The 15,348-nt window shown below is 36.1% G+C and overlaps 1 protein-coding gene across 1 annotated transcript in view; it reads left to right on the top strand.

Annotated features, from left to right (window-relative positions):
• The window catches only part of rabgap1l (RAB GTPase activating protein 1-like), a 110,046-nt gene that overhangs the window by 12,335 nt on the left and 82,363 nt on the right, over positions 1-15,348 (top strand). The window contains exons 7-11 of the mRNA XM_007540660.2: positions 1,244-1,310; positions 1,602-1,704; positions 2,504-2,670; positions 7,542-7,671; positions 13,579-13,672. Of these exons, the coding sequence (XP_007540722.1) occupies positions 1,244-1,310; positions 1,602-1,704; positions 2,504-2,670; positions 7,542-7,671; positions 13,579-13,672 (561 nt within the window). The remainder of the gene's footprint in view (positions 1-1,243; positions 1,311-1,601; positions 1,705-2,503; positions 2,671-7,541; positions 7,672-13,578; positions 13,673-15,348) is intronic.

The raw sequence follows: 15,348 nt of genomic DNA, 5'->3' as shown, positions 1-15,348 counted from the left end.
TTCCCTAGCTAGAAACAATAAATGGATATTAACACAGTTCCACGGAATAGAGACTTCAACAGTGACTTCAGAGAAGCGATTACTGTTGTTATTGGAGACCATTTAGGACGGTTGCCGCCTGTCTTCCCAGGAATAGACACTCTGGGGAAATTCACCCCACAGTCAGACCATGCAAAAGCCTCTGCAAGTCTGTTAGCATGTTAAACACAGCGTGTCCACAGAATCACGTCACACCAATGGCTGTTTTCATTGGGTCGACCAGGACACCAAAATATCCCACAACCAAACATGAAGCCACTTGTCTGAAACTGGGTCATGCAAGCAGCGAAGCAATGTTGGTATAAAATTCCTCTAAGACAGCTAAAGATGCTTCAGCTAACTGCACAGACATGAGGTGTGTACATACATTTTCACACATGCCTTTTTAATTTTGGCCTTGCCTGTTTTTATTTTATTTAGATTGATGTGATTGGATGATTCGTGTCTCTTGTTCTAAGCTTGAGGCCACATTAGAACTTTGCAAATTGCAGATTATTCATGTCCAGACATGTAAAACTCTGCAGTTGTAATTGCAACAGGTTGTACTTTGTGCTTTGATTGTACAAATGTTGCTTCAGTGATTAGCTGTAAAAATGCATGCTTATGCAGTTTGGGTCAGAAACTGGAAAAACCTTTGCAACATAAAGATGAGAGGACACACATGTGTTACAAGTTCAGAAAGCATGTTTATTATTCCATAAAACCCTGCAATTCTTTTAAGGAAATAGTTTAGTTTGACAATTGCTATTAAACAAATCCCATTGGTTGTTCTTTACATTTGTATTGAACCATCTGCTATCTTAGAGATTAAACATTCCAGAAATTAGCTTTGTTTTCTGTCCATATCACCAAACTCTAAGCTTCTGTAGGAGCAAGATTAAAGACTATAGCTACATAGACCTCTTAGCCTATTTTCTATCTGTTGTGGTTATTAAGACATTAAAATTAATTTCCTAGTTTAAAGTATCCAATGATAATTGGGCATAGGTTCAATCAGACAGTAAAGTACAAGCTAAGACGTTTGAAACATCTCCGGAATAGATAAGATGCTGTATCTGAGTGTGGATTCACATCTTGAGTGTTTTTTTTCCCTCCATTTTCTTTTCTCTCTCAGCTAACTTGACTGATGAAGGCAGGCTGTAGCTCTGCCTTGGAATTAGTGGGTATTGATTTGTGGGTTGTGCCTCCTTTGTCTTCTGTTAAGGTGTTTTGGGATGCTGCTGAGTCCCGGGCAGAAAGTCTGCAACAGTGACATGCATCTTCTTGACATGGTATGTGGGACTTCATTTGACTCATTTTATTACTGACCTTAAAGGGTTTAATTATAACATAAATCAATGCATGTGGCTGTTATTGTGAAACACCTCGCGAAAATGTATGGATTTATCAAATAAACCAATCTTTATGCTGATTTTGAGACTGAATTAGTTTATAGAAACATGATAACTGACCAGACTTTAACGGTACAAATCTCGTGTTATTGCATGATTAATAAGATCGTAGATAAAAACGTAAATATTGCTGGGGATAAGATTAATTTTATAACTCGACTCCCTTTATAGGAATCAATGGGAAAGAGCTCAGATGGAAAAGCCTACATCATCACAGGAACGTGGAATCCCAACATGGCCGCCTTCCAGCCACTGAATGAAGACACTCCCAAAGGTTTGTCTTCCAAAAAGGTTTTCTGGTTGGTTTAACAGTGTAACAGCACATCTACCCTTTTATCAGCAGGTTATTGGAGCCATGCTCTTATCCAGTAGGGGGTGTGGCGTCCATACAGGATACAGCTTCTTAACTCAGTATTTGTATTTTAGTTGGAGCCAGTTTGGGTAACTTTTATTAATAAAAAGCAAAGTTTAGGAAACCTTCAACTAGATTCATACTGAAACCCTGACACCTCTATTTATTTGCTTGTATATTATTATTTGTGTTAGTATATACTATTATTACTTTAGTTTTTATTTTCCCTATGTCTATTGTTGTTGTTTTCACTTTAACTGTTATGGACGTAGTTAATGAATATTAGTTTTTCTTAATGAGGTTAATGTTTATCTGAGGGAAATGTATTTCTGTTTGCTTTTTCCTTCATCAGTGCTCTCCAGATGACGTGCCAGTGTTGGAATTAAACAACATGTACACTTGCTGTAGGTCAAATGTCTAAAATGAAGGATTGTATTAATAAAATGTTAATAAGATGTAAAATATGAACTGGGACAAGGATGAATCTGAGTATATGTTTGTGTAAGACAGTTAATGGAAAAAGCATTTGGCACTAAAAACCTTATTTAGGAGTTTAAGTGTGAAACATTTTCTATCTAAGAGGTACAGATGCTTTAACAGTTTTAGTGTATTCCTAATGCTTTAATTTCAGCTTTTTCCAAATAAACAGATTTTAGTGACTGAATTTCCTAAGAAAACCAAGAGAGATGTTAACTTTATTTTTGTTTGTTTCTATCCTCAGATAAGCAGGTGTACATGACGGTGGCGGTGGACCTGGTGGTGACCGAAGTGGTGGAACCCGTTCGCTTCCTGTTGGAAACTCTCGTCAGGGTTTATCCGTCAAACGAACGTTTCTGGTACTTCAGCCGAAAGACCTTCAGCGAAACGTTCTACCTCAGGCTGCGGCAGGTTGGTTTGCTGCAACTATTAATATCTGCTCCCCTTACATATCTGCTCCCCTTACATGGTGAGCCTTTATATATTCCTATATTCTGATTAAATATGTTGGCTGATGAACCTACGCGACATGTGGGTGTGTATGATTCACTGACTGTGAAATGCTTTGTGCCCTGGCATCAGTCAGTGGAAAAAAGAAGCTCAGTAACGAAGTGAGGCATAAAGACGCTTTGTTCTTGACTAGGTTGCTTTTTTTTTTTACTTTCTTGTTTTATACATTTGGACAAAAACAAAATATACTTATAGGTTTGCTTTTCATCAATGTCTTTTATTATTTTTTAGTACTGGTACATCATCGAAGCTGGGTTAATATCTGCAGGAGAGTAAATCACTAAAATAATCCGGATTTCCTTGTGATGCTTGGATTTTGAAATCTTGCTATAAAATTTGAGAATCAGTGTTTGGTCCTATTTTCCCAAACACTGATTTTGTTGCATTAACTAAAACTATGTTCCTGGTCATTTTTGTCAGCAATGATTTATTAATCTTTTGTAAAATATTGAGCAGCAATGTTTGTGTTGCAGCAGAGCCAATGCATTTAGGCATTATTAAATATTTAAAAAGCCAACCTGAGCAGGTCAGTTCAGCTTATTGAGTGTCAGTGAAGGCTTCTGGCTACGAATCTGTCAGCTGTCGGCTATTAGTGATTTATTGTTTTGCAGTTTTTCTCAGGTCATGTTAAGTTTATTGACTTATTTCAGAATTGGTGTCAGGGGGACAAAAAGGCCCAGATTGTGTTAATTCTGAACTCGATCTATTCTCCCCAGGCAGGCAGAGTTTCATTTTGGAGGGTAAGTGTTGTGATGTAGAGGTTCACAAAGCAGATTGGAAATATGTGCAGTGCTCCCATTGCGTCTTAAATACTTAATAAATTATTAATCTTAATGTATATTGAACATTTTTTTTATCTCCAGGTATTTACAAAAGTAAAGCTGAAAAACAAAAACGGAATAAAAAAACAAAATAGAGATTCACTAGTCAGAATTTTTGTCATGTTATCCGTTCTTTGGATTTTATAACGTTTGACCTACCAGTAAGGATTTCACCAGATTACAATTTCCCTATTAACAATTAAAATATAAGAAGTTATGAGAACAGCATTCAATATCTATATATTATTAGTAATAGTTGAAACAGAGGTGACATCCCACCAATCACTGTAAAACAGGTATTACTAATATTTCAAAACAGGAGAGTAGAAAAGTGCAGCTAGTTGCACATTTTCACAAAAAGATTGATCCATATTCTGTTCCTGCTGCTGAGGATGGACAAATAAAATCAAATACCAGGGAAATGAATGCAATCAATCCAAAAATTTTAAAAAGTCCAGTGTGCAAGTCCAGTTTTTGACTGGCAAAGCAAATATTAGTATAGCACATTATAGCAACAAGGCAAACTACTTTACACAATGAAGACCCAAAATAACAACAACAACAAAGAAATGGCAGGTGACCAATCAGATTGATTCCAATTGTTAGCAGATTTTTTCACATTTGTAAAGTAAAATCACTTAAAAAATAAAACAATAAAAATGGCTGTGGAGCAGATTTCACCTTCAGGATTTCTGGAGAATGACCAACACTCTCAAGTATATAATGTAATGTACTTTTAAAACAATGTAACCCTTCAAAACAAAAGAAAAACGCACAGTATTTTTTAAATATTTTTTGTTTATATTTGCAGACGCAAAAGGTCCACACTTGACCTTTTGACTTGCTGTCCAAAGTGTTCGGACAGGAGTGTGATTATACTTCCTTCCCCACCGACACGAACACATGCAGCCGGAGCGGTTTTCTGCTGGTGCTTAAACAAACCGTTAAGCCATAATCTTCCTCTTCTCTGTTTTAAAAAGCAAATCTTTTAGTTGGCCACAGGGACCTGGTGAATCAGTGAGGTGTGGGGAAGCTTTGGATTGTGAAAGCTAATAAGAGGCTCTGTCTCATTATTTGCTTTTGGGTAATTAACAGCAGCGCTTTGACTCGTTCGCCTGATTGCTTCTCTTGTTATCTCTTCGGTAAATGGAAGGGTGCTGGGCTAGTTCTGTGGTTCCAAGCTAATTAAAAGATAATATTGTGTAGAAGTTTCCACTGAAGATGACAATCATAGGTGGTGCAAACACAATAAATATGCAATCCTCTTGGCTTATTTTGAGAAGGAAAACATTAATATGAAGTACCATTGATCCATCTGTTAACCTATAGGAGTTGTTTGCTCAACCACTTGCTATTCTTTTAAACAAGCCTGCCAGTGCTGAATGTTCTTCCTTGATTTTAAAGCTGTAATAAACTGAAAACCCTGAAATATCTCCAGTAATAACATGGAGTCTGAAATGAAAGGAGAAAAACTAAATTCCTCTAAAAGGAGCTTGATCGCTTACAGAGTAAATGTAACAACTGATCCCCAGAAAAGCAGAAAGGTCTATTTAACTTCAAGACATTTTATTAATAGTGGGTGTCGGAGTCTTTTAATTTATTGCATATTTTATGTTTTGATTTTTTTAATTGACATATTTTTGTTGCATGTGAGATTTTTGGAATGATTCAGTCTGCAGAGATAGTTTCATTACTAAGACACAAAAGGGAGAAACGTATACTCTGTATATATAATTCTTTATTTATGCTTGCTAAATCTCTTGAGACTCATTATGTCATTTACAAGAGAGACCTGCTATACATCACAATAAAATAACGCACCATATGCTTGCTAACCCTCCCAATCTCTCAGATAAAATTATTGTGATCAGTTCTTCTGACTTATTTCTGACAGACAGGCTTGTTTTAGATATGAAACATATGCTTTTAAATATGTTGGTTTAATTGTTGAAATAAATTTTTATTAGCTATAGAAAAAAGTTGCATATTAACTGTAGTTTTTAATAAATAAATGTTTATTTTCAGTACAATTTTGCAAAACTGTAATATTAACTGTGAATTTGTGGACAATCGTAAAACTTTTAGAAATGTATCAATCTGCACAGAAAAGCACAGAATTGTGTCTTTTGTAGATGTAATATTGTGTTAGTTACTAATCAGTAGAAGATTTTTTGTGCACATAAATTGATATTACGTGGCACAAGTGGAAAATGTTTCACTTCTCTTGACGCATTGATTATTTTTGCATAATTCAAAATCCATGTCACATATGTCCCAGGAGCCCTTTTTTTTGTCCAAATTTATTTCTCTTGTTTTTAAATCGGTGTGAATAATTTATGTAGTTCACTAATCTCTTGAAGAGGCCGCAGCAAACCAAAGCAAATTATTTCCTCAAGTCTCTGTAGATTATTTTTCCAGAAATAGTCCAGGCTGGATATCCTCGGCTATTTCGAGTTGTCGACTCTGACTTGAGTTAGTCATTAGATGCCATGCGAGTGGGCGGATCAATGCAGCCCATTGATCCATTTTTTTTTTTTCTCTAGGTGGAAGAGATGGGCACTAGCACCAAAGTAATTGAATAGACTAGAAATAAACATCAGCTGCCTGTGACACAGAAGGTCAGATCTGATGGTATCTTTGTTCACTTACACTTTCTTTATTGCCTTTAGGTACATTTAAGGCCCATGTTAGGACCTGCTGTGCTAGTTTTAGTTTTTCAGAGAAGAATGTTGTATTGAGTCGGATTCTAAATAAGCTGAAGTTGTTAACTTGGCAATAAAATAATGTTGCAGTTTTAAGTGGGAATTTTCTTTTCCTCGAGTTATTTGTGCCTTCTTAATATGCATTTAAAAAAAACAACAAAAAAAACCATAAAAATCAGACTAACTGATAATTTTCACTTTATTTCCAGTTTATGATACTAGTTTTCAGGTCAAGCTGTGATGATTGAATCAAGTTCTTTATATCCACTACCTGCTCATGTTGCACCAAAAATAATCTTGATCTTGCTGCTTTACAGTCAGTTTTGACATGCATTTGTTATTGTATTTTTTTTAGAACAAAACCACAAAAAAAAACAAAATAAATGTGTAGTGGGCATATATAACCTTCCTGCTCATGTCTATGTGAAAATATTTATCTTCTGCAGACAGAGATACAATATTGTGAGTGTCTTCATGATAAGACACTGTGTCCTTTGTTTGTTAGCTTCTCAGTCAAATATGTGTAGCAGACTTTAAAAAAAAGTAATCCTTTTGTTTTATGCAGCTTAATCTCACAAAAATGCTGCAGTTTTCTAACAGTAACATTTTTGGTTTTTTTACCTTCCTTATCATCATTACATGGTGTCAAGAAAAACTTGCGTCCTCGTCCACCTTTGCTTGTTGCAGTTAAAGTTGTTTTAAACTTTTAGCTTTTTATTATTGCTTTGACGACAGGCATGGACAAGTAGAAGAAATCTTCTTGAGTATTTTTGAACAGCAAAAATCTGCCTAACTTCAGTGGCATGTTCTCTTATTTTTCCCATTTTGAAAAGTGAAAGGTGAAGAGAAATGGTTAACAGTCGCCTTGTTTTTATACTTTAGCAAACAGATAGTCATAGATGTCATTAGACACTCTGACCACTTAAAATATTATAATATGAATTTAAAAAGTGCTCCAGTTTCATTTGTTTTATAGGAATCAACAGGTGTTTTTTTTTCTTTACCAAGTGACTAAATTGACACAGAAACTACATTCTACTAGTGAGATTATGTTCAATCTTTTTACTCACTGGTGATGTTGGACAGCCTCACTTCTGTCAGTCTGCAGATACAATGGAGCTCAGCTTGTGAAAATGTGCACGAATGAGTGAATGTGGTGTAAAGCGCTTTGGAGTTGCCTTCCTTGATAAAGCGCTACACAAGTGCAACATTTAAACATTTGTGATTATGTGTTTATTTGTTTATGCAGCAGGCCCCTGACAGGGTGAGTCAGAGTGACGCTGTGTACGAAGTGGTGAGCCTTCAGAGGGAAGCAGAAAGAAACGTTGAAGAAAGGGAGCAGGTCACTTCCCATAATGAGGAAGAAGATGTCGATGAAGGTATGCTTCTTTTGTTTTGTTTTTGTTCAGTTTTCTTTTCTTTTCTACTGTTCTGGGTGACGTATTCTACCTTCTTGGATTGAAACAAAATAAACCAGACATAACTTCACAATAACTTGTCCTTTGTAGTGAGATTGAAAATTGCACAAACATAACAGCATTCGCTCTACAAATTTGTTGTCCTTTCAGTACTGAGGAGACTTTCCTAAGCACAATAAAAGGAGAGTGATTCACCAATATGTTGTAGAATCGACGTTTACCTTCTCTTATTATTTTGCTTTCGCCGTGTATCGTAAAGCCTTTTCAAATTGGAAGAGTTTGTTTTCTGTAAAGGGTCACAAGCCCCTTCAAACTGTCCTTCTGCGGCAGCGCTTTGATAGAAACCCCTGTGTACACTTCAGTGACAGAGATTCATCAACAGTAAAGCTTAATTCTGTTAGGCAAGCAAACACTGGCTAGGCGGCGTACATATTCACACACGAGTTCGACATTGTTGATGTCGACCGTGGATTTGTTGATTTGTCCACAGTATTTAGCTGCGGGTCCAGTCGGGGGGTATTTGTGTGATTATCCGCACTTGTGAATGTGTCTGTGTGTCAACCAGAACCCGGCCCAATCCTGTTAACGCCTGCAACACTGCAGCGTCGACAACATCAAAGAGCCTTTATGTGCTGCTGTTTGGATGAAGTAAACAGCCTCCTTTAGTCAAGGACACCATTTGTTCGTATTTCTCTTCAGTTTCGATAACATTATTGAACCAAAAACTACCAAAAACTAGGATTAGGGCCACTGAAAGAAAAATAAATCTGACTTTTTCCTCAGAATTCTTTAAAAATAAAAACACAATTAAAAGTTGAGATCAAGTTTCTGTTTTTCTAATTTTCCAACATTATTCTTACCCCTGACTGATTTATATTTGGAGTTATATTTAAATTTTACTAACAAGTTTCCTGTAACTGGAAGTAAAATTAAGATTTTAGAGTTGCACATCTGTACGTGACTTCAATCTGTGAAGAAAACTAAAGATTATGGTGATAAATCTTCACAAATAATTGCCCAAACATACAAAAAGCTGATTTGGAATTATAATAACCACACCATTCATTCCTAAAAAGGGTGTAAATAATTTAAAAAAATGCTGATTTTATCAAATATGAATAAAATACCAAGAATTTCCTTTTTTCAACAATTATATCCCATCTACAAAGTACTATCATTTAGGAAATAGCCATTTAATTTCCTGTCAGAAACAGACTTTTTGGTAGAAAGGAACACAATTTAAACAAAACAGACATTAATCTACTTGCTTGAACCATTTGGAGCATGTTATTTTATACATATTGACATATTTGCACTATTTTGGTGTAATTTCTTTTCTTTAATGGTTTAAGTTTCATGTCTACTTTCCCATGCTGTTACGCTGTCGATTTCCACACTGTGTGACAAATAAAGAATTACTAGAGTTGTGTAGTCTGATCAAGCATATAACAAAAACCTAAATTGGACTTATGAATATGTATTTTTTTTACAAGCCATCCGACATGAACTTTTTTCCGCCTGAACCGAGTTATCCATCAACTTTTTCTCTTGAGAAAGTTGGTGAATCTGTAAACTTGACCTATTTACCAGACTGGATATTTCACCGCCAGTAACGGCCGTCTTTGCCGAAGGAATGAAGCCAAAACAGCAGTAATATTAACAACCCCAGATAGACTCCAGAGGTTCCCAAACATGACCCAGTTTCAGGCACTTCACCACAGGCTAAATGCTGCAGGTGTCTCGAGGTCATCATTCAGACTGCATGCTGTACGATAACACGGATTTTAATGGATCTGTTTATTTTGCAGCTGTGTTTGTGTGCGTATATGTGAGCATATTCTTGTAGAGGACATTTCCATCCAGTTCTCTCAGAGAAGAAGAGATATTTCTGAAATATTCATCTGCCTTTAACTTTTTAATATTGGAGCATTCATGTTTTTTAACTGGATTTTATCTGATTAGACCAGCCTAAGTTAGAAAATACTTGCAAATTTGAAGGAATATTGCATAAGATTTACAAACAAAAATCTAAAGAGTGTGAATATGATTTCAACATAAGTTAGTTAATTGCTCTGCGCTTTACTTAAGGATTTCAAAGTGAAAGAGGATATAACGCATCACATATGAAAGTATAAAGTATAATTTTCTTTACACAAGTTTGTTGGTGTTTTTTTTTTTATTAAGTTTGTCCTCAAGCCTCAGAAATTGAGGCTTTATTCTCCTGTTTGTATAAACAGCCTTCAGCTATTTTCTCCTTGAAGTGGTAAAAAGTATTTACACAATAAGAGAGAGAAATAGTCTGTTTTGTTCCTATCTGTCGAGTCACTCAGTCACGAGGCGTCTGCCAAGGCTGCGTCTGACTCCTTTCAGCCGGCTCTGTGGGCGACATCCACAAGCCTTTTTCAGCGACGCCCCTCTCCTCTGCCACTGCTGGAAACTGGAGGCTATCAGGGCTGTGAAGCTGGAGGTCACTTTTATTGTAATAGTAATGAATACACTGTCAAAGTAGAAGCCACACCAGTAAACGCATTTAATTAAATTGGTTTGACACTGACATTTTTTTTTCTTTCTACTTTCTCGGACAAACATGGTTATGTCTCCAGCCTGACTCCTTTTCTCCTTCATTTTATTCTGCAAGTATTATCTTTACGATACACGAAAGAAATGGCTGCTAGCTGTAACAAACCCAGTCCATTTGTGACTTCATCCTCACGCAGATCCTGTTTTAATCCCACACTGAATGTGCCTGCCCCCCCCATCACGTATAAAGGTAATAGTAATGGTCCTTGTCTGCCCGGTTCCTTTCATCACCTGGTAAGTTGGCAGCAGCTTTGGACTCGTGCTTTCTTGCCACGTGGCTCCAACAAATCTGAGGACGGAGGCAGGAGCTTTATGTTGGGTTTCTGAAACATTTGAAAGGCTTCATCAAGCATTTATAAAGACCTTGAAAGCTCCTGCAGAGGCTGTGAGGATGTTGGAGCCGCAGCGCATTCAGCGTAACCACTTGCCTTTACTCATTTTGAAATGTAAAGGCCTGAGTAAGAGTCTTAAGTGGGAATGAGCGGTGCCTTTAAACTCTCAGAAAGGTTGCAGTTGGGTTTTATTGTTCAGTTATCTCTGAAGACCTGTTTCTTTTTACTACATTTTTGTTGCCTTTATGCTTGTGTGACTTCTGTTTCTTTCTGATATTGCTAAAGAAACGATATCAAGTAGCATGTCGAAACGGACTACATGCTACTTGTATTCCTCACTTTGCAAGGAAGGCAAACAGGAAATATGCATTTTAATTAGTGGTTGGAATTATAAACGTTAAGGTTTACCAGGATATTTTGTGGTGTGATGATAAAAGTGACGATGACAAAATTGATCACAATCTACTTTTGTAGATTTTAGGGCTCTGACTTCATGTCACTGCATACAGTTGAACCCAAATACTGCTTTTAAAAATAAAACTTTTCAAATCAGTTATTGAAGTAGTTGTATTATGTTATTATATTTAACTAATGACACTTAATACCTGTTTTTAATCACATTTAAGAATGTATCAATGGCCTTACCACACAATCAATATAAATGATAAAACAGTCGACACCAAGTATCAATAAGGGCTAATTCTTATCATTTGTTTTTCCTGATAAACAATACAGTAACATCTTTTGTGATATTTGAATTTTATAGAAGAGTATGAGTATAATTAAATCAGTGATATAGTTTAAACGCAATGTCACTTTGATTTACTGCAATACACAACATATATGGCAATATTTCAAATCTGTTCTTTATCACTATGACGATGTTCAGCTATAATTTAGCTGTTTTTCGACAACTGAATCAGCGAATGCAAAATTTTCAGCTGTTTTTTGACGTAATGCAGAAGTTGACGGCATCTTTGACGAGTTGAGTTCCAAAACAAAGTAATACTTTGTTCACACTGCAGACCTTGATGCTCAATTCCGATTTCTCCGCCACTCTTTGTGTCCTCATCTCACATGGTAAACAATCGGCGCATTCTGTAATTTTCTGCAGCGGTATGATGGGAGTTTAAGTGATGCATTTAGGAGCGTAAAGATCGGATGCAGATGGGCAACGGTTGCTATAGAAACCTATACTCTTGATAGTCACAATATTTCCATTTGATACATTGCACGCATGGCACAAATCACAATACATCAAATATATTAGTTATATTGCCCAGTCCTGCATTGTTTATATCCAGGTTCATAAATCAATCGCTCGTACATTTTCTGATCTGAGTTCAGGTCTGTGATGAAGACTACGGTTGTGGAGTTTAGTACTCAATCTGTGCCGCTGTCTCTCTTGTAAAAGGCAAGCTTTTTACAGGCTAATATTCCTGTCAAACTGTTACTTATCAGCCCTGTGTTTCAGTAGCATAGTAATTAGCACCCTTGCATTGCCTTTCTGAAGAGAGACACCTGTAAATACCGGCACTCATGGACTGGAGCCGCAGAGCTCTGCTTAATAATATACCCAGATATGTAAAAAGATTCTGTATTATCACAGATGAAACTTGGAGGTGAAGCATCTAGTGCACATTATTTAATTTTGTTTTGGGATTAATAAAATATTTTTGAATTTGAATATGTGCTCCCAGTATGAAATTTGCACTTGTGCCTCTCAATGGTCACAGTAATACCACCGTAATAATATTATTTAATTTAGAGCAAACTTAGCAAATTTAGGTTTCTTCCAATGAAGATCGACTCACCTGGATACGACTACTGCTTAAAGTTTCTCCTACCAGTTTAACTTGCTTTCTGATTGATTCAGGCATCTTAAAAGTCGTAGATCGTGTGCAGAGCACTGAACTTTCATCCTAAGATGGTTTTGCATTTATTATATATAGAAAACAAAATTTAATGAACGATGCAGAGTCTTTTGCAGTAACTTTGCAACTTTTAAACTCTTCATCCAATGAATATGCACTATAAAAAAACTGTGCTCCATCATAAGTGTCAAATTCCCCGCATTGACATAACATTCATTTAATTTTCTTCACATTTAGACCCAGATAAATAATTAGACTTTACTGTTTGTCACTCTGCAATGAGAGTAAAGCCATGCACATCATACACATACACATACACATGTTTTTATATCCAGAAACATATGCGACAAGAAACTATATGACACCTTGTGGAACATAATCACAATTTTTAGTGTGATTACACTAAAAATAACAGATATTTCTGCCTTATCTGTTTTCAGTTTTTAAATGTAAAATGCCAGCTAATAAAACCATTGGCTGCCAAAAGGGTATTTATGTTCCTTTTTTGTCATTCTGCTTATTCGTGCTGGAAATACATTTCATCACTTGTCCCTGTGCAGCATATGTTAAAGCAGCCTTACAGTCTGCTTCAGAAGACAAGTGGTTGGCCGTGCTGATTGCCTCTTGTCTGCCTCACGAACCAGCAGCCAGGAGAGCAGTGATAATGGAAGGTGTAGGCACTGTGCACGCACTCCTGCCTCCATTAACTGTGTGGGTTCAATACCAGCTGGTTTTAAAATGTGCTGCAAGACTCAAAAAGGGTTTAGATTGATTTATTATTTAGTGCCTAATATATATTTTGCAATTTCAAAGTAATTCTTGTTCCACTTGAGTGATGGCTCCCACAAAGCTTCCACTTTTAACACAAAATTTTTGCACCTGAAACTTCAGGAGAATGAGAAATGGCTTTGGTAGTTAACAAAAAATTTCAGACCTCTTGAAATGAGTGGTAAAAGATTTGAAACAATCCTAAGCTGCACATTTTCCTCACCTTACTGGACCAGCTAGATAAAACAGCTAGTAACAGTTTTATCTGATGAAACTGGATTAATGTGTCTCTATATACATCTTCTTCTCTGCAGATAGTGACAGCGAAATCTCCAGTGGGACTGGAGATGTCTCCAAGGACTGTCCGGAGAAAATACTGGAGTCATGGGGAGGGATCCTCACCAGATGGTAGGCATCTAACGAGACAAAATCTGAACACAGTGATGTCAGAAACATGTTTCTTGAATCTTGACGGCTGGAGTGAAGAGTAAGGTTAGAGAGTAATTATGTTATAAAAACTGGGTAATGGTATGATAATTGGGTTCTTGTCTAGATCACTTTAGCCTTTACAGACCCATTCAATAAATTAAAATATTTACTCAATTTGTTTCAGGAACTTCATCACTAAGTGAAACGCAGTGTATATATTAATTACACACAGACGGACCTTTGAAATCCTTTATTTCTGTTAATTATTGTAAGTGACAGGCTGACTGGAATATTTTATTGATCATATACAGAAAGATTGCTGTTTTAGAAGTGCTAACTGCTCTATTTGCTAATATAAGATGCTAAAACAGATGTTTGCGCAGGTAAAAAAAAAAAACCCAAGGTTTTACAGTAGAAGTAATGTCTGCTCTATTATTGCAGTTTGTACGCACCGCAGATTTTCATTAAACCTGATGTTTGACAGTATAATGATTTTAACACCATTTCATTTTAAATTGCGGTGGCACAGTGCCTGAGGGGCAGCAATTAACTTTTCATGTCAAAAGTCCCCATCAGAACTGCATATCACTAAATTAGTCTGATGTAACAATGCATTTTTTTCGGTAGGCAACGCAGCTTCATACAAAACCAAAACCTGAAAATACATGTTTGCTTCCCCACTAAATTTTGCTCAAATAAAAAGAATGAATAGGAATTTTAATGGACAAAGAATATCAGTCAAAATCCAGATGAAACTTATTAATGAAAAGTGACATGAGTATTTTTATCCCCAAGCTAGACGTAAGAAACGTAGACTAATAAGCGCATCACTTCCTGTCCGATGTTTGCTCGCACCACAGAAAGGATTTTGATCCAATTCTCTTTCCAGAAATTCTCGTTTCCAGTTGCTGCTTGGCATTTAAAAGTTTCAGCTTTTAATAACTTGCAAAGAGCTTTCAAGATTTCAATTTGTTACCAAGTAATTAATGTGTTACCACTGATGTTCTTGGTGACTTTTTTTCCCCCAACTGCCTTTAGATTATTAACAACCTTTTCTTTGTCTTCTTTATTCTCACTAGTTCTTCATAATGCATCGTAAATATACTACCACATTATATCAGTGTTGGATAAAGTCGTCTGGACTCCATTGAATAATAGTTAACTATATATGTACTATACTAAATAAGTACTCTCAATGGTACTGGGACATTTGGTAATACCTCAGCAATAGAAAAATGTTTTCGATTGACAGCAATACTTTCTGGTAAAATTATAAAGAAACTAAGATTAGGTTGTGTAAACTACTACTATGATCTATTTAAGCAATAAATAATATGTAAAGTAAGATATGGGGTAGAATCAAACAAGTTTATATGTCTGCCTACCACCTTTTCATACAAATGGTTGTTAGTCTGTATTAATTATTATTAAATGTTTGAAATAAGCAACATAAACCAAACTAAACCCAAGCAGAAATACATTAACACACTATGTGTTTATCACGAGCCATATGGAACATTCACCAATATTATTGCATAATGTATGTTTTCTTAATGACATGCAGCCCTGATCCTCTGTGTAAGGCAGGGGTGTCAAACTCAATTTCACCGAGGGCCACTTTAGCATATTGGCCCCCCTCAACGGGCCACATTGAC

This window comes from Poecilia formosa, unplaced genomic scaffold, assembly GCF_000485575.1.
Source record: "Poecilia formosa unplaced genomic scaffold, Poecilia_formosa-5.1.2 Scaffold553, whole genome shotgun sequence".
NCBI lineage: Eukaryota > Metazoa > Chordata > Actinopteri > Cyprinodontiformes > Poeciliidae > Poecilia > Poecilia formosa.
The sequence above is the reverse complement of the archived record's forward strand: the minus strand, read 5'-3'. Positions and strand labels throughout refer to the sequence as shown.